The sequence below is a fragment of the Staurois parvus genome, unplaced genomic scaffold, assembly GCF_062004578.1.
Source record: "Staurois parvus isolate SC_StPar_1 unplaced genomic scaffold, SC_StPar_1.0 ptg000634l, whole genome shotgun sequence".
Lineage (NCBI taxonomy): Eukaryota > Metazoa > Chordata > Amphibia > Anura > Ranidae > Staurois > Staurois parvus.
This window is the reverse complement of record NW_028318430.1, coordinates 1,103,823-1,130,943: the sequence shown is the minus strand read 5'-3', so window position 1 is coordinate 1,130,943 and position 27,121 is coordinate 1,103,823. Positions and strand designations below refer to the sequence as shown.

Sequence of the window (27,121 nt, the reverse complement as noted above, 5' to 3'; positions counted from 1 at the left end):
TCATCGCACTCATAGACCGGCTGTGGACGAGAGGACGGCAGGAACAGTCCATCGCTGGACGTGGAGGAGCGCAGTTTTCCGTAGGATCAAGTAAATATAGCCTTTCGGGGCGACCCTAAACATGACAACCCATGCAGTGCAGACGCAACCCCACTGCAGGGGAGAAAAAACATTTCATGGAGTTCTTTAACCACCTCCCGACTGGCCGTTTTATATAAACGGCTGGACGGTGGCAGTGCAGGGTCAGGTGGCCGTTTATAAACGGCCTTCCTGCATCCTGGTTGTGCGCGCTCCCCGGGAGCGCGCAGCACCGCAGTCCGGTGCCCACTGTGTCCTCCGGATACAGTGAAACACCGATCGTCGGACGGGACCTCTGTACGAGGTCCCGATCATGTGATCACTGATTGGCCAATCAGTGATCACATGCAAAGTAGTAAGCAAGATGTCACTTGTGACATCATTGCTTACTACGTGTGAAATCTGTGAATGATCAGAGGTCACATGGTACAAGGCTATTCACAACAGCCTTGTACCATGTGACATGCTGTGACCAATCACAGCTCACTCAGTAGTTCTCAATGGCTGCACGAATGCAGACGGAGAGAAAGAAATGATTGCTTTTACATCCTATATGGGTGTAAAAGCAATCAGTGTAAAAAAAAATAAATAAATCATCTCCCCCCCCAAAAGTAGTACAATGTCCCCATGGTGACACTGTACTGCTAGGGTGACAGTATGTAAAAAAAATAAATGTTTAAAAATTATAATTTTTGGTTATAAACTAATTTGGCTATTTTTTTTTTGTACTAAAAAGTTAACGGAATAAATTTTGGCCAAGATTTATGATGAAATATTATTTATTTGCAAAATTTCTATAAGAAAAACACTTTTTTTCAAAATGTTTGGACATTTTCATTGACATAGCAAAAAAAATTAAATCCCAGCGATGAGTAAATACCACCAAAATAAAGTTTTATCTGTCTCAAAAAAATGGTAAAAAATTCATATGGGTACAGTGTTGCATGACCGCGCAATTGTCATTCAAAGTGTGATAGCACTGAAAGCTGAAAATTGCCCTGGGCAGGAAGGGGGTAAAAGTATTCGGACTGGAAGTGGTTAAATGTAACTGAAAAAAACTGTTTGCATAATAGAATTTGATTTAAAAATAAAGGCACAACTGCAGAAAAGACAATAGAAGCCACAGTTTCATTGCAACTTGCTCTGATATCAACTAGTTAACACTTTATATAAAAGTCTACTCTAGGGTCAATAGCTGGATGGAAGGTGCTTATGAACAAGTCAAATATTTTGTGTAAGTGAACTGAGTAATGGCCCAGCAGTGTACTACATGGCTTACTGACAAACTCTTGTATGCAGTAGTTGGAGATTGCTATGAGGGTAATGCCATAATAAGTGTGCTCTTTATTTCCACACTTTGAAAACCACAGGTTTTTTTCACCTTTGCTCTTCACCACGCAAATGTGAAAGAGCTCTTGATCAGTGCAACCAGTGGTGAATGTGGGTCCTTAGTTCCCTTTTCTTGGAAGTATAGCTGTATGAAGTTTTCTGGAGATCATCAAAAGAGTATTAAAATAGGGAAGAATAACTGAGAGTAAAAGGTTCCACGCACATTTTACTTCCAACTGATTGCGTAGAAGTGTAGCGGACAACTAACAATAGGCTGCAGAACCTACAGAAGTCATTGCAGTCTTTTCTCAACATCTATAGCTTTTTGCTAAGGTGATCTGTTAATGATTGTGGAATATTTCTCTGTATTAAAAGATTTCATACCAGTTTCTAGTCATTACACAGAAAAACGGATCCTTTCAAATTTAGAAAACCTCTCCTAATTTAGTTTGTATTCTAATATGCACCTATTTTGAAGGACAATAAAGACCTTTTTAAATTTTGCTGTTTGGGAAAAATGTTATGACATCACTGGTAGTTACAAAGTTGTGTTGAATTTCCCTTGTTTGTTTTGTCAGTGCTTTTCCCTCCTTGAAATATGTAATGGAATGTTAAAGTTACAGCTGTCAAGGTGAGGTATCCAGTCAGCTGCTGAATAAGCACTGATGTTTATTTTACAGATCACCAGGAGATCCTAATTCTGAAAACCTAGAAAATAGCCGAATGTAAGTATCATTACTCATACTTATTTAACTTTTAATAATGAACCATTTCAAACATACCTTCAAGACTATTTTATGAATGCAATAAGGAGCAAAACACCTCCAAGGGATAAAACCGAAATAACTCACTATTTCCTGATATACATTTTTCATATCTCTGTATCTCACCCATATACCACAGTGAAGGCAGTTAGGGTAATATGGTTTTCGGATAATCCATTGTTGACTGCTATTTTTTTTGTTAGAAAGTAACCCAGCCTCCAAGATTTTTTTTTTTCCCTAGACACATTCCTTTTTCTGTACGCATTTCTGGAAAAGTGAACTGCAGCACCATGCTTGGCCATTATATAAAAATAGTAGAGGGGAATCTTCCAAAATGTCTAATGTGGTCAGCCATTTTGTTTGCAGCATTGCAATATCATGGTTCTCTATTTCAGTGCATACTGTCATGAAAATGTCAACATTTCAGGTGTTCGATAAACCTGCATTTTATTTTGGGTGTATTGATGCATGTTAGACAATGAGTTTCTGGTTATAAACTCCTTATAGTGGTAGAAACACTTGTGCTTCCAGTAGCCAACACAAATCTGTTTATAGGGAAGCCTGGCCAGGTAGACCAATATTAGATTTTTAAAGAAAAAACAGGTAGATACAGAACAATCCACCAAAAGGGGCCATATAACTGAGCCTCCGGGGCATAAATTGACAGGTTAATTAGTTATACACAAAAATAATAGAATCTTTATTAAATATGCCAAAATCTATACAAAAAAAATTGTAAACCACCTTCCACCATCATAAAAAAACAGGACAACATTGCTTTAGTACCAAAGAGCACTTTGGTACTAAGCTAACGTCTTCTTTTTTTTGGTGGTGGAAGGTGGTTTATTATTATTTTTGTATAATAGTTACATAGTTAATCTGGCTGGAAAAAGACAAAAGTCCGTGCAGTTCAACCATTAAAAAAAAACCAGTTATCTTACACCCACAGTTGATCCAGTTGAAGGCAAAAAACCCAGCAAAGCATGATCCAGTTTGCTCCTGCAGGGAAAAAAAATCCTTCCTGACCACCCGAGAGGCAATCGGATATTCCCTGGATCAACTTTACCTATAAATGTTAGTATCCAGTTATATTCTGTGTATCTAGGAAACAATCCAGGCCTTTTTTAAAGAAATCCACTGAGCTGGCCAGAACCAACTCTTGAGGGAGTCTATTCCACATTTTCACAGCTCTTACTGTGAAGAAACCTTTCCGTGTTTGAAGATTACATTTCTTTTCCTCCAGATGTAAAGAGTGCCCCCTTGTCCTCTGTGATGACCTCAGGGTGAATAACTCTACACCGAGTTCACTATATGAACCACTGATGTATTTATACATGTTGATCATATCCCCCCTTAATCTCCTCTTCTCAAGAGAGAATAAATTCAGTTCCTCTAATATTTCCTCATAGCTGAGCTCCTCCATGCCTCTTATCAGTTTGGTTGCCCTTCTCTGTACTTTCTCCAGTTCCCCAATGTTCTTTTTGTGAATTGGTGCCCAAAACTGAACTGCATATTCCAGAAGAGGTGTTACTAATGATTTGTACAGGGGTAATATGATATCTCTCTCTCTGGAGTCTATACCTCTTCTAATACAAGAGAGGATTTTGCTCGCTTTATGAACCGCAGCTTGGCATTGCATGCCATTATTAAGCTTGTGATCTACCAGAACTCCCAGATCCTTCTCCACCATTGATTCCCCCAGTTGTACCCCCCCCCCCATTATGTCTGATGCATGCATATTCTTAGCCCCCAAGTGCATAACCTTACATTTATCTTCATTAAACCTCATTTGCCACATAGTTGCTCAATTAAACACTTCAAGCTTCCGGGAGGGCGTCATATGACGTCCTTTCCGGATCGCGCTGTGCTAATAACAACAAAAAAAAAAACCTGAATGAATCGATTTCATTCAGTTAAAAGCTTGCTTATAGCAAAGAAATTCTTTACTATAAGCAAACAAATTGTGTAGTAAAAAAAAAAAATACTGATCACTTCCCCAAAGTAGTACAATGTTACTATGGTAACAAACATTATACTACTTTGGTCATAGTGCAATATGAAAAAGAAGTCTTAAAAAGAAAAAATTTAATTGAAACAGAATAATTTTTTTTGTACTGTCGCCAGTCAGTGTCCCTGATCACCACCACGCCAGTTATAATATGATGACGCTGTACTACACTGGTGACAGTATGTAAAAAAAAAAAAAAAAAATTACAACTTCAAAAAACTCGCCATGCCTTTTCTGAAATATGCCGGACTGTCTACTTTGCAAAAAGGGGTCATTTGGGGGATATCTGTACTGTCCTGACATTCATGGGCCTCAAGATATTAGATTGGCTGTCAGTACTTCAGGATTGATCAATTTTCAGATCTATCCCATAGTTTGTGAACTCTATAACTTTCCTACAGACTACATAATAAATACTAATTTGGGTTATTTTCACCAAAGAAATGTAGCAGAATACATTTTGGCCTAAATTTATGAAGAACAATGTATTTATTTGCAAACTTTTATAACAGAAACAAAGAAAAACGTGTTTTTTTTTTTTTTTTAATTTTGGGGTTTTTTTTTTTGTTAATTTAGCAAAAAATAAAAACCCCAGTGGTGATTAAATACCACCAAAAGAAAGCTCTAGTTGTGTGAACAAAATTATAAAATTTTAGTTTGAGTACAGTGTTGCATGACCGCGCAATTGTCATTCAAAATGTGATGAAATTTGAAAATTGGCCTGGGCAGGAAGGGGTAAAAGTGCCCAGTATGGAAGTGGTTAAACAGTGCATTGAGGTCGGCTTGTAAGTTGGAGACATCCTGTAAGGACGTTATTCCACTGCACAGCTTGGTGTCATCTGCAAAGACTGAAATGGGATTTGTAATCTCAGACCCTATATCGTTTATAAATATATTACAAAGTAAGGGTCCCAACACTGAACCCCGGGGTACACCACTGATGACCCCAGACCATTCAGAGTATGAATCATTAACCACTACTTTCTGAATATGGTCTTTTAGCCAGTTTTCTATCCATTTACATACAGGTTTTTCCAAGCCCGTAGACTTTACCTTACACATTAGCCGTGTGTGGGAAACTGTCAAACGCTTTTGCAAAATCCAAGTATACCACGTCCACTGCCACCCCTTAGTGGTATAGATTTTGGTAAATTTAATAAAGATTTTTTTCAGTTTTATTTTTTTTTTTTGTTTATAACTAATTAACCTGTCAATTTATGCCCCGGAGGCTCAGTTATATGGCCCCTTTGGTGGATTGTTCTGTATCGTCCTATTTTTTCTTTATGCTGTACCTTGGCCATAGAGCCCTGCTTTATTTTCACTTTAGTGAGTGGGCAGTTGACTGAGGGTACATATTTGGTACCCAGTTTGAGCTCCCCTTTTTTTTTAACTTTTTTTTTTTTTTTTCAGTATTTAGATTTTTATCGGGGCAGAGTTAAGGTCAAAGGAACATACACATCACTGTTCAAGACCTCTCATGAAAATGCTAGTTGCTGGACTGTAAGGCTAATCTAGTGACTCTCATGCTGTGGATTACTCATCTGTCACAGTCATGCAGGTCATGAATTCATACCATTGCAGGGTATGGAACTCCAGACATTTGAGGCTGGGCACAGACAACTGATTTTCATAAGAAGGTCAGCCGTAGAGACATCTTTTTCTCTCCGAACAGATTTCTTTTTAAATTACAACTTTGTGAGCTCAGAGGTTAAAAAAAGTTGTGTGTTTGCTGTCTTACATTGGATGTACCCGATGCTTCTCATTGTCCATCCTTGTTTTTAGTGTTACTTATTTTCACTATATTGATGTCACTGCTTCACTAAAATGACTTTGTATAATTTTAAAGATTTCAGTGGCTATACTCAGTCATATTCTTGAGCAAAGACTGATTCCTGTTTGGGTTAGTTTTATTAGCCTAGAAAATGATTTTTAGCTGTGCTAAACTGTTATCCACCCTAATACAGTTGACCACCCTACTAGTAGTAGGCTTTGGTTCAGGAAAATACGTTATTAGGCAATGTACTTCCATGGCAGGCATGGTTAGGGCTGAGAAATGATAAAAGGGCATAGTCGGAAGGGTGTTTGCTATTTACATAGCTGGCAATCTATGTCTACCTTTTGGCCCCGGAGAACATAAAATAAAAAAAGCTTTGTCCCAGATGTCGGAGGCAGAGACTAGATATAATAAGACATAGAAAAAGCTAGATTCATATGTGGGTAAGTTTCTGGACTGGTGGGTTTATGCACTCCGGTTTTAGGCCATTTCACCCACCTTTTATTTGCAAACATAAAGGATAAGTTCACCTTTCCTAACATGTTACACCTGTATTCAGGGTGTCACATGAAACGTTACTGACACAGCAGCTCCCGCATCCCCTTGATTGCCTGTTGTGACAGCAGGTGGGGGATCTGCTCCCTGCACATGCTGTCACAATTTAAACAAAAGTGGCCATGCAGGGCTCCACCCACCTGGCTGCGTCATACATTCAGAGTTCTGCGAATGGAGGAACTACAACTACCATCAGCCATTGCGGCTTGCAGTTCTCAATGAACTACCAGGGTACTGATGAGTGCTCTAGGTAGTTTATTGATGCTTCCTGTCATTCAGTAACAGCCTGCTTTTATGAGGTACCGGCAGACAGTTACAAGAACAGTCAGCAGGAGCCTGACCATGCACCCATGATTTGCTGGTTGCGGGTGCAATGCTTTACAGGCCCTTAACATAAAAAATAACACATTTTTTTTTTTAACTTGCAAAAATATATGCATATTTATGTATTTATTTTTACAAAGGTGAACTTATTTAAGGAAACCTACCACCAATAGTCTCAGTGGTTTCACGATAGAAACATTTGACAATCTGTGCCTTGATCTAGTTCTTTTTAGGAATAGAAAGCTGGTTGAAAGTGATTGAAATGGCCTCCAAATTCCTGTGCATGGTCAGCATCCAAGTGACCATAGACAGACACCCTGTCACAAAGAACAGTGGGCGCTGAAAGATTTAACCTTATTTGAATACCTTTACTACAGTGACCTGTTATGATCTTATTAACCCAATGATCCAGCCATAGTGGAAAAAGATGTATTATCAGATATTTGTCACACAGATTATTTTACTTGATGGGACTGCATTTAAGGTATATATTTTTTTTTTATCTGCAATTATCTGTACAATGCACTGTCAACATTCTATTTAATCCTTAATTCATATTTATGTATAGTTGCATGTTTCTTTTTCTAAACTTTGCTGTATTATAAGCATATCTATACTGTTAGAAATACACTTATCAGCCATAAAATTACAACCGTCCAACCATTACTCAAGGATTGGACTCCACTAGATCTCTTAAGGTGGGTGGGGGGGGCGGGGGGCAACTGTGGCCCTCCAACTGTTGGTGAACTACAAGTCCCATCATGCCTCTGCCTTTGGATGTCATGCTTGTAGCTGTCAGTTTTGCAATGCCTCATGGGACTTGTAGTTTTACAACAGCTGGAGGGCCACAGTTGCCCACCCCTGTCTTAAGGTATGCTATAGTTACTGGCACCAAGCTGTCAGTAGCAGATCCTTTAAGTCCTGCAATCAAGGCGGGGCCTCCATGGATCTGACTTGTTTTTTCAGCACATCCCACAGATGCTTGATTGAAATGAGATCTGGAGAATTTGGAGACTAGGCCAACACTTGTGTTCCTCACACCATTCTTGAATTCAACAAACCAGGCCATGAGGTTCAGTTCTGATGCTCATGTGCCCATTGTAGACACTTTTGGCTGTGGACAGGGGTCAACATGAGTACCCTGAGTGGTCTGCGACTGTGCAGCTCTATACACAAACTGTGATGCACTGTGTTCTTAGATTTTTCTATTGGAACCAGCAATCATTTTTTATTTTTTGTTTTTTTTTTATTAGCAATTTCAGCTAGCATAGCTCTTCTATTGGATTAGACTACACAGGCCAGCCTTTGCTCCTCAAATGCATCAACGAACCTTAAATGCCCATGACCCTGTCACTGGTTTGCAAGTATTCCTTCCTTGAAGCACTTTTATTTGGCCCTGACCACCATTGATTGGGAACATCCCACAAGAGAAACAGTTTTGAAGATGCTCTGACCCATTTGACAAGGGCCAAATTGTAAGGGCTAGACCAGGGGTGGGCAAACTTTTTGACTTGAGGGCCGCAATGGGTTCATATATTGGACCCGGGGGCCGGACTAGCTGCTGGCCGGCCCAGCCACTACCATGCCATCCATAGTAAGTATAGTAATATTCCCCCATAGTAAGCATAGTAATTCATCCCCCCTATAGTAATTCATCCCCCCTATAGTAATTCATCCCCCCTATAGTAATTCATCCCCCCTATAGTAAGTCATCCCCCCTATAGTAAGTCATCCCCCCTATAGTAAGTCATCCCCCCTATAGTAAGTCATTCCCCATATTGTGTCAATTCACTTACCTTTGCTCTGCGCGTTCCTCTCGCCGTGTTCCCGCTCCGTTCCGGTCTTCAGGGCGGACTGTGAGAGGAGAGGAGTTCGTCACGCTGCCCCGCCTACATCCTGACAGCCAATGTTTGCCACGCTCTGTGGGTCGGATTAAAAGGTCCGCTGGGCCGTATACGGTCCGCGGGCCGTAGTTTGCCCATTGCTGGTCTAGACAAAGTCATGCATATCTTACGCTTGCCTATTTTTTTCTGCTTTCAATACATCAACATCAGGGACAACATGTTTGCTTGCTGCCTAATATATCCCACCCACTTTTGGATGCCATTATAACAAGATAATCAGTGTTATTCGTTTTAACTGTCACTGGCCATAGAGTTATGGCTGACCAATGTAAATGGCAGATGTCTTTTTTTCTTTTTTTCTTTTTTCTTCCTTTAATAGATTGCTTTCTTACAAAATGTGGGTAAAGATAGGGCTCAGAGTAGAACATTGATGCAAACTGATTATCTTCAGTAACTCATGAAAATACTCTATTCATACAAAGTGCACAAGTAATTCATATGACTGCTGATAAACTTTGTAACAAGCTATGAAAAAGAAAAGCTTTCTAAAAATGAAAGGCATAGTTATGTTGATTATTATACTATTTGTGTGCTCATCAGTAGTTCCTTACTGCTCCTGATTGCATATAATGGGGGCAGTTAGAAGGATGCTTTCCTATTGCATGTCTTATAATGTTTCCACCATTACATCCCCTAGTTTAACAACATTTTTTTTTCCTGCTGCAACATTGGTTAGGCCTGATGCACATGGTCTATAAACTGGTAGCAAGATCCTGCATACAAAGTGGATTGTACTGCATATTCTCTCATGCAGACATACATGTAAATATATCTGTATGAGTTGAGATGCGTACTATGTACAAAATAATAATTCAGAATGACTGAAGGCCATGAAAAGTCTGTACCTGCGCCATCGGTGCTGCCTACATAGTTTTCATGTTTACATCTCCCACTTAGTCCTGAATGAATCATTCACTGAAACAGTGGCAGCGGCACAGAATAACCTCACTTTTTAATCATTTTGACTGACTGAAGGCCAACTTTTTTCTGTGTCACATTGCTGCCTAGTGTGAATGAGTTCATAGCATACAATACTTCTGCATTCAGATTAATAAAAAACAACTATATGCTGTTTAAATCTGAATGCAGTGTTTTTTATGCCCATGTGCATGAGACCTTACAAATGCAAATTGTCTGTTTTATCATTGTTAATTGCAGCCTAAATATGCAAAGGCAGAGTCACTAAACCTTTATTAAATTAATTTCATTAACTTGTTGATGTGGTACAGGTTTAATCCCAATCAGGAGTTTATATTTTAAAGTTTCAGAAGAATATTAGAATAGACTATCATTTTAATTAAGTTGGTTTTTTGGATGGCTAGCTTTTCAGCACATGACCAGCTTTTGTCTTGTTATCCTTTAGTGGAGACCTACCAGCTGTCTTTTTATTGCCTTGTTTTCCTTTAGTGGTAGCTCAACGATAGGAATAGGTTACATAAATGTCAAATATCTAATTTTCTGTACAGCTGTTGGTTATTTAGCATTCTTCAATCTGAAAGTTATTAGTAGATCTTTCACATAATGTCTATAATTTTAACTTTTGTTGTGGGTATAGTTGTCCTTTAACGTCTAAATACATTAATATGGCTGCATTCCAGTATTTTCTTTTTGCTTTCCTTGCTCTGTAATATCACCAGTTTATTATGTATTCCATTTTTCTATGTGCATGTGTTTCTCCATTGCATGTTGTGTGCTTCAAGCAAGCATGAATGTCCTACAGATTGCAGTGATGGGGCATCTTGAAAAGTCAAAAACTGAAGTGAACAAGCACGTGATCCTTGAGTCTGTGTATTTATAGAAGCAACTGTTGGCTTCAATCCATGCTCTGCATATCTGTGGACGTTTGCAAATGTACCCTTTAAAGCCTGCTTAGCAATGTGTTTGCTATGTGACTGCCCATGGTTGCACTCAAAATCTAATATGTACTCTTAATGTAAACTTCCTATAAAATGGAGATTTTAAGTGTGTGCAACATTTACAATTCAAATTATATTTTATTTTATTTTTTCTGCATCGCAAAGCAAATCTAGATTAAAAAAAAATTATAAACCTTTCTGCTGGCCAATAAGAACAGTGCTTTTTATTATCACAGCCAATGCCTGTTTATTGATAACTTCTCACAGGAATTGTCAATTATTGTTTATTGGAAGTAATGGTTTATTACGTGAAGATATTTTAATTTATGTCAGATATTGGACCATTTACTTAAAGCAGAGCTTGCACAAAATGCATAGTCCACTTATTACATCAGGCCAGCACCCCTATTCCACATCGCTCCGGGCTCCCCCCCAAAAAATTGTCAGCAGCTACAAATACTGTAGCTGCTGTCTTTTAATATAAGGCAGGGGTGGCGAACAAGTTAGACACAAAGAGCCAAAATTTTAAACTGTGAAAGTCAGAGAGCCACACCACACAAAAACACATAATTAAAACCATATTATTCACCATAACACTTTCTTCCCCTTACAAAACAACAATGTGTTCATTTCACTGCAGACAGCACAGATGACTGCTGACCTTTGGGGAGGTGGGGAGCGGGTACCTGAATTTGACAGGTACCCGCTCTTACTTCCGCAGAGTTTTTGTTTGATCTTACCTGTTCCTCGATCCAGCCGCGCGCTGTCTTCCCGGCTTCTGTAATGGCGCTCACATTCACAAAAAGCACTGCTTCTTGCGCATGCGCACTTGGCACCCGGCTGTCATGCCCAGTGCCCACACTACAGAAGCCAGAAGACAGAGTGCCGCTGGATAGAGGAACAGGTAAGATCAAAGAACAAAGAAGTAATAGCGGGTACCTGTCAAATTCAGGTACCCGCTCCCCACCTCCCCAAAGAAAGATGAAACTTGGCAAAAAGCCACAGTATACAAAATATGATAAGAGGCAAAGAGCCGCATTCATTTTGGCCGGGAGCCGCACGCGGCTCGAGAGCCGCGTGTTCGCCACCCCTGATATAGGGCTCTTACCTGTTCAGGAGTCCAGTGATGCCCTCACCTGAATCGTCAGTCGGCTTTGGGTGCTGGCGCCGGCATCTTAAGTAAGGGAAACTGGCAGTGAAGCCTTGCGGCTTCACAGCAGCTTCCCTACCCAGCATGCGTAAAGAGAGTTTTGCTTTGTGAATGGGCCGCAGTCTTTGGGAACCTGTCAAGCATCCCAGAGGGCTGTGTGGGATGGGGGTGGGGGGTCAAACGTTCAGCTCAGATCTCTGTGATGACCCAGAAGTGGGAGTGTGTAACCTGTCAAAACCAGGTACCCACTCCCTTCTCCCACCCAAAAATTGCCAAATTTGGCAGTGGAGGGGGGGAAGGTGAAATTGCCCCTTTTGGGTGGAGTTCCGCTTTAAATTTCTTCACAGATGTTTAATGCAATATTTAGCCATTGGTGTGGGGGTCTGGTTAAATAAGCGGACCTTGCTTTTTTTGGTCTACTTTGAGTGCGGATACACATAGTCTGGCTGTATGTTATTGCATTTCTAGTACACTTTATGGAATGAAACGGATGTCATTTTTGGTCTTTAGAGTATGTGTGTGTATAGTTTTGAGAATTGTTTTTCAAAGATTTTTGCCACATAAAACCGTGATAGGTCCCAAATGTAAGAAGATTGGGGAAAATGTTTTCTCTTTATGTTCAACATACTAGTCATGATAAATGTATGTTTATATTGTTTTTAGTTTCATTATGACTGAGCTGCTTTGAGAAATACGTTTTGCAGTGGAAATTTAATTTAAAATGAGGGTAATATGGAAAATCCCTGTTACTAGAACATTTCCTCTTTACTGATAGGCTAGAAGTCATGGAATCCTAAAAAAAAAAAAAAAAAAAAAAACACTTTAAGCCATGTTTTCATGTAGCCTACGTTCACATGTACAGTGGGGAAAATAATTATTTGAGCCCCTACAGATTTTGCAAGTTTAATTCATTTTTATTATTGAAAGCAAACTCGAGTATTCATCCATGTATCCATGCTTTACGGTATTTTGCTGAGAGGTCCCTTTGAACGACACCCCTTTGCAATTCTGGCCATGGCCATCTTGCGTAAGGGCAGGTGATTCATGTAGCATTTACTTCATGGAGTCCATCTGCCCTTAGCTCAGCCATGCAGGCAAAAAGGTGTGCTTAGCTGAGAAAACCCCTCATGCCCCTTGAAGATCCATAGGATGTATGACATAATTTTCCTAGGCATGGAAACCAGGAATTAACTGAAGAAATGCAAAAAAAAAATTGTTAAAAACAAATATGATATTCTTTTCTATTGAATTACTAATGCAAGCAGAATAAGGTTTAAAATTAATGTTGATTGAGAGGGTGAAGTTAAAGTGTTACTAAACCCAGGACTCTGCATTCACTATATCTGAACTCCCACAGTACACACAACATGGAAATGCAATTATTTTAGTAAATACTTCTGAATGCTTTTTCTCATCAGCAGTATATGGCTTGTGACTTCTGTCAGTGTCCAGCAGAGCACTGGTTGAAGCTCGTTGGAGTTTTCATTCTGCTCTGACTGTCCTATGCGGCTGCATAACTTCTGAACCTCTGTCTGGACAGTGCTGATTGGCCCTGTGCTGATCATATGCACCCTCCCAAAGAAAAAAAAAAAGAGACACACTAAACTGAGCATGTGCAGAGTGACTCCTAGAGCTCTGTACTATCAGCAGATGGACTGTGGACAGTAGAAGGGGAGGATCAGAGAAGACAGGATCAAACAGACTTTACACATTGTCAAAGATTAACCCCTTAGGTTCCAGTGAGTATAACAAGCATGGTTTACTACATATACAGACTGATTTTACTGTTGTGGGCTTAGTAACACTTTAAGTGCAATTGACCTATTACACATGCCGACAAAAAAGCGTTGCAGTGCGCTGCCAAAATATAGTGCTGTTTTTTTTTTAAAAAAATTGGCTGAAACACGTTATTTCATTGTTATGATCCAAAGTATATTCACTGGAAGGTGTGGCCTAGGTATCACATCTCACTAACGCACTTAAAGCAGAACTTAACTGTATCTGAACGCCACTAACTGAAAATGCTATTTGATTCAGTTTTAATATTTAAAGCAATCTCACCCATCCATGTCTCTATGCTCTATTTTGTTGGAAAATTGCTTTGAAAGACACCCCTAGCATTTCTAGCTGCAGCCATCTTGAGTAAGGGCAGATGATTCATGTGGTATTTACTTCTGGAATCCATCTGCCCCAGCTAAAGGCAAGCAGGCAGTATGGTGTGCTTAGCTAAGAGAGCCCTTCCTTCCCTCCTCCAGATGATCGGAAAAAAAAATACCCATAAAGGCTCCTGGGATGCCTGAAACCAGGAAGTAAATTAAGAAATGTAAAAAAAATTAAAACAAATAAAGATATCTGTTCAAATCAATTTACTAATGCTAGCCGCATAAGGATTAAAATAATTCATATTGAGAGAGTTTAGTTCTACTTTAAGATGCGTTGCCATGCATACATGGCATTAACAGTCCATTAACCTAAAGTAGCTAGTAACAAATGATTAGGCTGAACAGAGTTGAATACACTGTCAGATATCTTTGTTTAATCACCAATATGGATACGTACATGAATATTATTCACAGAAAATAGTTTCTACAATGGATTTATTAGTTCCTTTTAAAATGAAACTTGCATACATGTAAATTGATTTGTAAACCTGTCAATATATTTCACTCGCATATCCCTGCCTGAAAAAGTATCTTTGATTAAAAAAAAAAAATTTTCTTGTGCACAGCCGTGCTTCGAAGTAGCCAAGATGAGTGTAAGACCACCAGTATAAAAATGTCCAGTCATCATGGTGGAAGAAAGAAAAATCCCAATATTAGGGTACCCGCTTTCATCAAATCGTGACACTTAATGTGCCAAGCATGGTTTCCGAATCCACTTTTTTTTTCTTTTTTTTTTTTTTTATTTATTCGTCTCAGTATGAAGATTTTACATTCTGTTTGATCAGATCGTTTTTCTTTATTGTTGGTTCTCTCTGTTATCTCGGAAAGTATACTTGTTTTGGATGTAGAAGTTCACAAAGTAAACTGCAGGAGGATTGTAATTGCGGACTTCTCCATTAGCCTGCTCTTTAAATCCTGCCTGCTATAGGATACCAAGCAGTGCTAACTGCATCTTTTTGCTGTTGGTGGTGGTTCGGTATTCTTTGGTTTCCTGACGGCATCTGAGTGCTGTTATCGTTAAGAGTATGCTATGCAGACTTACAACTCACAGTTTTCTACTTCTACTCACTAATTTTTTTACTTCAATACAATTATGTAGTCTTCTTATGAGAAAGCATAACGTTATGTTGCTAAGGTCCTTTGTAGATATGCCTTCCTCCTGTAAACAGCCTAGGTCCCCTCCTCATAGCTCCGAATGCCTGAAATCATGCTAGATTGATAGTCTTGTAAAATTATTATTATTATACAGGATTTATATTTTGCTTAGCGCTTTACAATATAACGGGAGACAATACAGCAACAATACAGTTCAATACAAGAGGGATAGGAGGGCCTAATCGTAGGAGCTTACAATCTAGGAAAATACAGTGTAACATGATTGATTTGATAGATAGAGATATAGAGATATATATATATATATATATCTCTATCTATATCTCTAACACCTTCCACCCTATTTTCAGTGCAGAGGACTGTGGGAAGCCAAAATAAAGGCAGGTTTCAACCAAGTGTGGAACTATTTATTTTTTTCTATATTTGATTCAATTAAAGCATAATTTTGTGTATTTGCCTGGAGGTCTGCTCTATATAAAGACCACTAAATGTTTACAGTTCATTTTTACTATTGTATATACTTGTGATTAGTAGTAGGTGTTTTAACAGCTGATCTAAAAACTTCTGTAAAGTCTTAGGTTTAAAAATCTTTTCATCCAAAAGTGTTATTGTGTATGTGCCACACTAACCATGCTTTACTAATAACATGAATGAGCTTTGTATATGAAAGCTGTACTAATCCACATGCCTGTTTGAATGTTTGCTACAGGAAGCGAGCAGCTGCAAAGCATCTAATAGAACGCTACTACCACCAGTTAACTGAGGGTTGTGGAAATGATTCCTGCACGAATGAGTTTTGTGCTTCCTGTCCTACTTTTCTCCGTATGGATAACAATGCAGCAGCCATTAAGGCCCTCGACTTATATAAGGTTAATGCAAAACTCTGTGATCCTCATCCCTCTAAGAAAGGAACCAGCTCGTCTTATCTAGAGAACAACTCCAAAAGTGCCCATAACAACTCGTGCACGGAGAGAAAGATGAACAAGAAGGAGGTGCAACCCAGGGATGACTTCAAAGGTAAAGCCATTATAATTGTTTATCTTAATGCTTGACTTAAAAATGCTCATGCTTTTATTCCTCCTCTCACTACCACCATGGCAGTTAATGCCTGCCACAGCTCTAGCAACTGTTAAATATTTGCTGAATGAATGTTCTTTTCTGAATAAGTCTTCTCCCAGTATGCCAGATATTTGTTTGTATATACACTTGTCACTAAAGTGTTATGCCATAGAGTGAAGAAAACCTCTTCTCCCATGTCCTGCTGGGGAGTTTAGGAGCGCACCAAATTTTATGAAATCAAGCTTTTTATTTTTAAAGGAAATATTCCATAAACCGTCTTTTACAAGACCCCGTAGGCTAGGTTCACACTTGTGCGGGGCAACATGTAAATCACACCTGTTCCTGCAGGTTGTTGGGCTGCCATTCATTCTTTTTTAAAAAGACAGCTCGTTTATCACATGGTGCAAAAGCAACATGCAATTTCCTTGCGGCTGCATTTTAAAAAGGTGCAGGAACCTTTTTCCTGTGTGAAACCTAGACACAGCAGCCCATTCAAGTAAATGGGCTGCCATGCCTACACAAACGTGGCTTGCTGAGCCACTTAGGTGTGAACCTATCCTTCGAGACAGTCCAGAATAATCATCTGTGGAGTAGCTACTGAAACGGGACTCCTAAACTATCACATGAAGATTCTGAATCTTTTGGCAAGTTTTCTTTGTTATGGATAACTCTTTGAACTTTAAATGCTAGCATTGCCAGGCTAGTTTTATGTTTGACCCAAATGCTTACATGCACATTGCTTATGTTTTAAAGCTGATCTCCAGACAGATATAAAAGAAATAAAGTAATGAATCTTTTATTCTTTAATACATAAATGCTAGAACTCCCAACTAGCAGTGTGGAAGCAGCACAATATGCCAGTTAATTTTGCTTAGTGCAAAGAGCATGCTTGATAGAAAGAGCTAAGTAACAGTTTTCTGCGGCTCTCTCACTGTCCAGTCATGGAGGAGAGAGGGACGGGGCATGGATAGCATAAAAAGATGGATAGGAGTTGCAGCAAAGAATGAATCCCCTGACCTGCCAGACAATACTGTGTAAATCCCAGGACTGGAAGGATAGAAATATGAAACCTTTGGCAGGTAAGAGAGCTTCCTTACATGCATTTCATTTGTTTGCCTAGAATTCAGCTTTAAGAATGCCTAAATGATCTGGTAAGCCAAATACTGTCACAAGTAGGGATGCACCAATGACGTATTTTTATCGGCGAGTACGATCAAATCCCCACCACATTCTTTCCTCTCCTACCACTGACACTAAGCATGGGATGCCTGCAGGGAGGTTTCCCGCACCGCTCCTGTGTGAACTCGTGCTATGACAAGCCTGAGTTCACGCAGAAGCAGTGGGGAAACTGCATGCGATTTGGACAGGGATCGCATTCCTGTTCAAATCACATGCTAATCTTTGCGGTGCAATTTGCATCCATTAGCATCAGTTAAGGTATCGGTAGTATATTCAGGAGTATGCGCACTCATGAAAATACTCTATATCGGCATTGGTGCATCCCTAGTCACAAGCAACATTTCAACAGGATAAATAAAAGTGCAGTTGTTTTATGGCCGGTTCACACTTTTTTTACATGTGCATTTTGACGCGTTCTGGTGGGTTTTTGATGCGTTCTAGAGCGGTTTTTATACATTCCAGTTAATTTTTTTTCCCTCTGTTTCTTCAATTTAAATAGGGTTATGTGTGTCTCAGTGCGTTTTTGGTGCATTCTGGTGTGTTTTTGAGGCATTTCATCAAATTCCAGTACAGTTCTTTGAAGAAAAAAATGCAGCATGTTCTACTTTTTTTTTTTTTTTTTTTTCTGCATCCGGAACTGCAAGCACTAATGTGAACTATGACATTGACGACCATATAACCTACTTTCTGTGCATTTTGGATGCTAAAAAAATGCAACTGAAACGCATGTAGTGTGAACTGGCCCTTAATGTGCATAGAATAGTTCAGAATTTCAAATATTACCAATAGGACAATGATGTTGATTTACTAAAACTGGAGAGTGCAAAATCTGGGGCAGCTGTGCATAGTTGCCAATTGGCTTTAAACTTCAGCTAGTTCAGTTAGGCTTTGACAATAAAACCTGAAAGCTGATTAATTTCCATGCAGAGCTGCACCAGAATTTGCATTTTAGTAAATCAACTCCAGAGATGTTTAATTTATACAGGAGGTAGGCACTCAACCCCCCATGTTCATTAGCAGTTCATACAAGCAGTTATTAAAGTGGGTGACCTGTCAGATATCCAAAAGGGAGAAATTATTGGTGCCTGTTTAGCTGGATCATCTATGACAATAACAGTCAATTTGTTTGGAGTTTAAGTTGCAATAGTTTCCACAGACAAGATTGCTTAAGTACTTCACACCTATATGTCCTCAGAATGATGTTCTTTCTTGTAGAAGTGGTCTATGATGTAGAAGTTTCCAGGCTCTCTGGTATGATGAGTGGAGGAAGGTACATCTGTGCCAGTTCCCCTCTGTGACCTAAGTAATTCATCACTGCCGGTTTGGGTTTGTTGTTTAAAATCCATTATCAGCTTGTAATAGGTTAGGTATAGATAGGTTTGATCAGATGCTTTTGATGGCAGAAGAGAGATCTAATAGACGCCAGATCTCTCAGTAAAGTGTACATGTCACTGCCCATGCTACCACAAGGGATGTTATTCATCCCTTGTTTTAGCAATAAAGTTGGTCCAAAAAAGACACTTTAAAAAAAAAAAAAAAGTGCCCCGTCCCCATCTGCAAATGCGTATGTATACATAAGTCCCATACACATATGTAAACTTTGATCACATCACACATGTGAGATATCACTGTGAACATCAGAGTGCAATAATTCTAGTGCCAGACCTCCTGATTAACTCTAAACTAGTAACCTGTAATGGCTTTTTTTAAGCGTCGCTTATGGATAATTTAATGTACTGTAGTTTGTGGCCGTTCCATGGGCATTCACAATTTTAAATCAAGACATGTTGGGTATCTAATTACTTGGCATAACATCTTTTATATTGTACCAAAAAACTGGTATGTTGTTTGTGTGCCAAAAATGTATTAGTGTATTTTTTCCTGAAATTCGTGTTTTTAAAAATGGCTGCGCAAATTATTGTTCAGCATAAAAAAAATGCAACAACCACCATTTTATTCTCCAGGGTTCCTGGTTTCCAAAACAATATGTTTGAGGGTTCTAATAGTTTTTTAGCCAAAAAAAAGTCAGGATTTGCCGGTTTTTAAGTGGTTACCAAAGCATGGCTATATTCTATGCTGTTGGGCCACAATACTTAATGATGTTTGATGGTCCCTGTCATTCAGTTTGGTGTTTAGGCCTTTTATTCTTCATCAGTTTTAATCTTTCTATGCTTATATGTAATTATAAATGTGGAGGCTGTTGCTTTTGGAACACCAAACCATTTGGCTCATATGGTTACAGGCAGTCCAGCTAAAAGGGCACCCAGTGTTTTGATAATCTAACTACTCATATTACCAACTACTTGTGCTAACTGTTGTTTGAAGTTGAACTAAACCAAGCAGTAATTAATTACATATGGTCCAGTGATTTAGTCTCCATGAGCTCCCTCACCTGTGCCAGTTTCTTTTTCTGAGTCCCAGTGTCTTTGGCCATCATGATTGCACAGCCAAGGATAATGTAACTCCTGTGCATGAGGCTCAGTTTACACTAATCTGACTCGTCATGCCACTTTGGACACACAAAGTTGCAACCCATTTATTTCAATGGCACCCATCCCAATTTGTATGACCAATTTGTAACCACTTGCCGTCTGACCGCTGTATATAAACGGCCAGACGGTGGCAGTCAAGGGGCAGTTTGCTGTTCAGAAATGGCGCCCGCCATTTTGGACTGTGTGCGCTTCCTGGGAGCGTGCAGCATCGCGATCCGGTGACCGCTGTGTCCTCCGGACACAGTGGAACACCGACCGTCGTTCGGGACCTCTGTGTGAGGTCCCGATCATGTGATCACTGATTGGCCAATCAGCGATCACATGCAGAGTAGTAAGCAAGATGTCACTTCTGACATCATTGCTTGCTACGTGTGAAATCTGTGAATGATCACAGAGGTCACATGGTACAAGGCTATTCACAACAGCCTTCCAATGACCAATAACAGCTCACACAGTAGTTCTCAATGGCTGCAAAAATGCAGCCAGAGAGAAGGAGAAATGATTGCTTTTACAGCCTTTATGGGTGTAAAAGCAATCGGTGTAAAAAAAAAATAAAAATATATATATATATATATATATATATATTCATCACCCCCCACAAGTAGAGTGTCACCATGGTGACACTGTACTGCTAGGGTGACAGTATGTAAAATAAAAATAAAAAAAACATAATATAAAATTGTAAATAAAATAAAAAAATATATATTTTTTGGTTCTAAACTAATCTGGGTTGTTATTATTTTTTTTTTTTACTAAAAAGATAACTGAATAAATTTTTTCCAATATTTATGATGAAATATGATTTATTTGCAAATTTTTATAAGAAACACTTTTTATCAAAATTTTTGGACTTTTTCATTTATATAGCAAAAAAAATAAAAATCCCAGTGGTGAATAAATACCACAAAAATAAAGCTTTATCTGTCTAAAAAAAAAAAAAAGCTAAAAAATTCATATGGGTACAGTGTTGCATGACTGCGCAATTGTCATTTAAAGTGTGATAGCACTGAAAGCTGAAAATTGGCCTGGACAGGAAGGGGGTAAAAGTGTCCGGACGTGAAGGGGTTAATTGCAGCATCTTTAAAAAAAGTTCTTGCACTACTTTAATGCCATAAAGGGTATAGTCACATGGAAGTCGCACTCCAAAGTCGCAGTGGAAAGCGTGCAACGTTGGAGTCACGATAGTGTGCACTTAGCCCTAGAGCGAAGTCATCCTTGCTCCGAGACATACATAGATTATCCGCTGAACTGTGCATTTCCAGTTCTAAACAAATGTGCTTGCAAGCAGGTAAGAAGCATTTGTTGCAGAAGAGACGTAGTTTATCTCTTTGGCAATGAGAAGCCCCACTGCTACCACTGTAAGGTAAAGTGTGAAGAGCATAAACAAAAAAAAGCAATGTTTTCTCCTTTCAGTGTAGTCGGCACTAATGAAAATTAACCCTCATAATGCCAGTGGTCACATTTTGTCCTACCCTAGTAGGCCTGTTGTGCATGAAATAAAAGCTCCAACCTTCTTCTTTGTATTTGAAAAAAAAAAAAAAATGTTGAAAGGCTTTTTGCAGATGTTGAATGTGGAATGACATTGTTGAGGTGTTGATAAAACCTTTTTTTTTTTTTTTTTGTTCTCCTTTTTTAGATGTGAGTTTCTTGTCTGAAGAAAAGATATATGAAATTCTTGAATTATGTCGAGAAAGAGAGGATTACTCTCCTCTGATCCGAGTGATTGGCAGAGTGTTTTCCAGTGCTGAAGCCTTGGTTCAGAGCTTCCGAAAAGCAAAACAACATACTAAGGAGGAGCTTAAATCCTTGCAGGAAAAGGATGAAGACAAAGATGAGGATGAAAAGGAGAAAGCTGCTTCATCCGCTGCTGCTATGGAAGATGATTCTGCAGCTTCTTCCTCCAGGTTAAGCGACGGTGCCCAGGGAGATAACAACATACCGAAATTAGGTCCAGAAGAAGTGTCTCTAGACATTGAAGCAGTAAGACGGGTCTATCACAGGTTACTTTCTAATGAGAAAATAGAAACTGCCTTTCTTAATGCACTTGTCTACTTGTCTCCCAATGTGGAATGTGACTTAACTTATCATAATGTATATTCTCGGGACCCAAATTATCTCAATTTGTTCATTATAGTAATGGAGAATTGTAATCTCCATAGCCCGGAATACCTGGAAATGGCTCTACCGTTGTTCTGCAAAGCAATGAGCAAATTGCCTTTGGCAGCACAAGCAAAACTTATCCGACTTTGGTCAAAATACAGTGCTGAACAGATTCGCCGCATGATGGAAACCTTTCAGCAGCTCATAACATACAAAGTTATAAGTAATGAGTTCAACAGCCGAAATTTAGTGAATGATGACGATGCCATTGTGGCTGCCACAAAATGCCTGAAAATGGTTTACTATGCAAATGTAGTAGGGGGTGAGATTGAAACAGATCACAATGAGGAAGAAGATGAAGAGCCCATCCCAGAATCAAGTGAGTTGACCCTCCAAGAGCTTCTGGGTGAGGAGCGAAGAAATAAGAAAGGGCCCCGAGTAGACCCCCTTGAAACAGAACTTGGTGTAAAAACGATCGATTGCAGAAAACCCCTCATCCCTTTTGAAGAATTTGTTAATGAACCACTAAATGATGTTCTTGAAATGGACAAAGACTATACTTTCTTCAAAGTAGAAACTGAAAATAAATTCTCATTTATGACATGTCCTTTTATCCTGAATGCTGTAACAAAGAATCTGGGCCTCTACTATGACAACAGAATCCGCATGTATAGTGAGCGACGAATCACAGTGCTTTACAGTCTAGTACAAGGACAACAGCTCAATCCATACTTGAGACTCAAAGTCAGACGAGATCACATCATTGATGATGCTCTAGTTAGGGTATGTATGGCAAACTTCTTTCCAGTTCTTCTGAAAATTATCTTGACCTTTTTGATTTGTTTGCACGTATTTCACATTTTGGTGCTGATAGGAGTGGGTTAAAGTGGTTGTAAACCTCTGACATGAAATATGAGCAAAGTATATCCTTCTATAGTGTGTATTTATCTCAATCCAGAACACTGAGTATGATTTCTCTCTGCTGCCTAGTTCCTCTGTCACCATGAGTCACTTCTGACAAGTTTTCGTGACACCAAGAGATGAGGTGACAGGGGAGGGAGCTTCAGCACACAGGTTGTGGGTGGCAGCCTCAGCTCTGTTCTTCTGTGCTGTGGGGGGGGGGGGGGTATCCTTTTCTTCCAGTCAACTCTTGGAGCCCTTCTCGGAGATCTGCCCCCTGTTTTCTGAATGCTCAGACAAGCTGTATAAATTCTACACTTTGAACAGTTGCAGAACTATGTAGGAGGATTTGTTTAATCTCTGTATATTACCTGAGGCCAGTCACTTCACTGGGTATATGTAAAGCTTGGTACACACTGACTTTTTTTTTTTCATTCAACCAGCTGACAGATTGCTGTACCAACTTGAGCAACGTTGGTGCAGCAATCTCTCCTGCTGTTGTATTGAGTTCTAACAGCGGGGAAGCTTTCACACTGCCCCGTGCCCCCCCCCCCCCCCCCACCTCCTCCTATGGATATATCAAGACAACGTTGGGCCCCATGGATGTTGTAAGAATTTTCACATTTTGAACACCACATTAATAGGATGATGGACATCGGCAGACTAATGCAGCAAAGCTGAGTGAAGAGCTACACCTTTTGACATTCAATCAGAATCCTTTTGTACTGATCTAACTTCAGTATATTTGTTATTGCTTGCTAGAGGTTATTGCCCTTTGTGCTTTGGTATTTGCTTTTTTTTAATAAGACCACTGATATTTCATCTAACGGAAAATGTATGGTTGGTTGTTTTCTCACTTGATATTTGTTGTCCCTGGTTAAAGACTAGATCTGAAGACACCATACAAGTAACATGGCATCTTCCCTTTTTTTTTTTTTTTTTTTTTTTACGCTGACACTGCTTAAAGCAGAGGTCCAGTAAAAAAAAAAAAAAGTCAGCAGCTACAAAAACTGTAACTGCTGACTTTTAAAAAACAGATACCCACCTGTCCCTGGATCCCGGGGTGTCCTCACCAGCCAGATTCACCAACCATCCTGTATCCCCGGCTGTGACAGCTTGCGGCTTCACAGCCGGGTGCCCACTGTGCATGCGTGAGCAGCACTGCGCTTTGTAAATGGTCCCGTAGACTTCTGGGATCTGTCACGTGTTCCAGAACACTACAGGAAGAAAAGAAGGGGGGTGGGGGTAATACCGTCCACTTCTGATCACCTAGGCGATCGCAGCGGTAGTGGTGGGAGCAGGTACCTGTCAAATTTGGGTACCCCCTAACCATCCCTCTCCCCACTCTGCTTCCCAAAGGTGGCAATCCTTAACGGGGAGGGGAAGGACGAAGCCTTAAAGTGGAACTTTCCCTTTTGGGTGGAGCTCCGCTTTAAGAAATATAGAAATATGTGTGTTACAGTAATATGAGGCCATATTATGCAGTAGCAAAACATGTTCATTTTTTCAGCAATTAGGATTAATATGTTTGTTATTTATCACTGTGCTGAAGCCATCTTTTGCTAAGAGCAAGAAGGAATGCATGTGACCTGTTTAAATTAATGTTTAAAGTGTAACTATAGGCAAAACATTTTAGTTTTGGCTAGAATGGAGAGAGAGATTAGAACGCCTATTAGGTTTTTATTGCTGTCCATGCCCCTGGTAGGGAGATTCGCCCTCTCTATTTGTCCTGTTTGCTTTTCTCACCGAATCTGAAAGTGAAAAAAAATCACAAATTTTTTGGGTAGACATCAGAACACTAGTAGAGGGGAAATCTTGCAATAGAGCCACTACTTCTGGTGGCACACCGGGTTCCCTTTCTTTGGAGGAATTTCCTCTCACTTCTTGTTTCGGCTATAGGACATGAAGGGAAATCTCTCCAGTGGGCCACAGATGGCAAAAAATACTGGCAGGGGTATAACTCTCCCTTACTCTATCAAAAATGGAAAAGTGTTGCCTTTAGTTACACTTTAAAGCTAGTGAGGACCCATGTGTATATTTGTATAACATTTTCTGGGTTTTTTTTAGTGAACATGTGTGTTAGTGTCTTGGAATGCCACTCGTTTTTAAAATGGCACCCCAACACACAAACCCAATGCCTCTCCGGTGCACATGCGTTGCATGTCACAGTCCATTTTTTTCATCCATTCTGATGCAATGGCATCCCATTTAGTTTTCAGGCATGTGTGCCATCTACCAGGCCTCTAAATATGAACAGTTGTATTTGCCAACCTTGCATGTTCAGCAGGTTTTTAGTTTTTTTACCTGTCTAATGTTTCTTTTCCCCAGTAATGCAGGCCATAGATGGGGAGAAAAACGGCAGATTTTTCTTTTAAAAAATGAAAAATCGGTCGTTCAAGTGGCCGACGTTACCATCAATGGTAAAAAAATCGGCCGATTTTCATTCCGTCTAGAGCTGGCAAAAAGTGTCCCTGCAGAGAGCTCTGCTATTTCTTTGACAGTTCCTTGACATTTATAGAAGTTGCAACAATGTATCTGTTTCCATTTAGGATACTGATGTTTTTATTCGGAAACAAATAGATACAATGTTGCAACCGCTGTAAATGTCAAGGAACTGTCAGAGAACTGTCAAAGAAATAGCGGAGCTCACTGCAGAGACACTTTTTTCTGGACTGGAATTCCTCTTATTTTCATCCTACTTCTTCTTCATCCTCATCCTCTTCTTCATCCTCTTCTTCTTCATCCTCTTCTTCTTCCTCATCCTCATCCTCTTCTTCATCCTCATCCTCTTCTTCTTCATCATCCTCATCCTCTTCTTCATCATCATCCTCATCCTCTTCTTCTTCATCCTCATCTTCTTCTTCTTCATCCTCATCTTCTTCTTCATCCTCATCCTCCTCTTCTTCATCCTCATCCTCTTCTTCATCCTCATCCTCTTCTTCATCCTCATCCTCTTCTTCATCCTCATCCTCTTCTTCATCCTCATCCTCTTCTTCTTCATCCTCTTCTTCTTCATCCTCTTCTTCTTCTTCATCCTCTTCTTCTTCTTCATCCTCTTCTTCTTCTTCATCCTCTTCTTCTTCTTCATCCTCATCTTCTTCTTCTTCATCCTCATCTTCTTCTTCTTCATCCTCATCTTCTTCTTCATCCTCATCCTCTTCTTCTTCATCCTCTTCTTCTTCATCCTCATCCTCTTCTTCTTCATCCTCATCCTCTTCTTCTTCATCCTCTTCTTCTTCTTCATCCTCATCCTCTTCTTCTTCATCCTCTTCTTCTTCTTCATCCTCTTCTTCTTCATCCTCTTCTTCTTTTTCTTCTTTTTGTCTTCCTCTTGCAGGTCACTGCTCATGCGCAGATTTTTTATCGGTAAAAAATCGGCCGATTTGCCCACTAATTGCCGCGAAAATCAGCCGATCGGCAAAATCGGCCGATTTTTTTCCCACTTTACCGGAAAAAAAACCGGCCAAAATACCCGAAAAACGGCCGACCAAATCGCCCACTAACGATCCGAAAATCGGCCGATTTTATTTTCGGCCGAAAAATCGGCCGATTTTCGACCCATCTATGGCCTGCATAAGCCTCTCTCAGATCCTCTGCAGGTGCCTCATAGACTTTAGATTGTAGCCCAGTTTAAAAAAAAAAAAAAAAAAAGTGCCAGACCAGCATTATGGTATTTAATGATTTTGCCCACTTTTTAATACATTTCTGTGACTAATGATTTGCAAAATGTAGAGAAGTATTGTTTGCTAGATTATAGCTTTCCTTCTGATGTTCCACAATGCTCTTAACAATAAGTGATGTTGGTAAAAGAAAAGAGAGGATGGAAAGTAGAAAGTTGAGCAACCAATTTGATGCTTTCTTTCAGTTGCTCATTAGCACTAAATGATTACCTACTTGGGTCTTCTTTTTTTCTGCTTTTCATATAAGGGTTAATTTTGTCTACCAGCAAAGAGGACAAAAATGTTTATCTCAGAGAATGACATAAATTTTAAATTGGATCAGTAAAGGTTACAAATATAAATTGACATAAAATAAACTTGCTTAATTTTCCTTTAAAACTTTTCCAATTTCTTAAAAAAAAAAAAAAAGTTACACGTGCAGTTGAGTATAGAGATATTTTGAACCCATGTCTTCCCAAGAGAACGGCATATACGGCAATCCCAGCGCAAGACAAGGCAAAATGCCTTGTGTGTCTATGCGCCTAGATCATACCAATGTGTTGTGGTGTGCTGGCATGGTGCTCTGCAAAAAAAAGTACTGCATGCTGTACTTTTTTTGCAAAGCAGTCCACTACCTTGTTCTTTGTGGCCAGCAACTGAACTTTATGAGACGTCTGTGTGACATTTCCAAATTTGTTTAAAAAAAGGAAACCGT

The 27,121-nt window shown here is 39.5% G+C and overlaps 1 protein-coding gene across 3 annotated transcripts in view; it reads left to right on the top strand.

Moving 5' to 3' along the window:
* The window catches only part of UBE3A (ubiquitin protein ligase E3A), a 51,119-nt gene that overhangs the window by 10,077 nt on the left and 13,921 nt on the right, over positions 1-27,121 (top strand). Inside the window, exons 2-4 of one of the 3 annotated variants that reach the window (XM_089693471.1) lie at positions 2,088-2,132; positions 15,727-16,034; positions 21,384-22,630. In XM_089693471.1, coding sequence (XP_089549597.1) covers positions 2,088-2,132; positions 15,727-16,034; positions 21,384-22,630 — 1,600 coding nt within the window. The remainder of the gene's footprint in view (positions 1-2,087; positions 2,133-15,726; positions 16,035-21,383; positions 22,631-27,121) is intronic. The other 2 variants (XM_089693473.1, XM_089693472.1) reach the window with 2 other exon arrangements.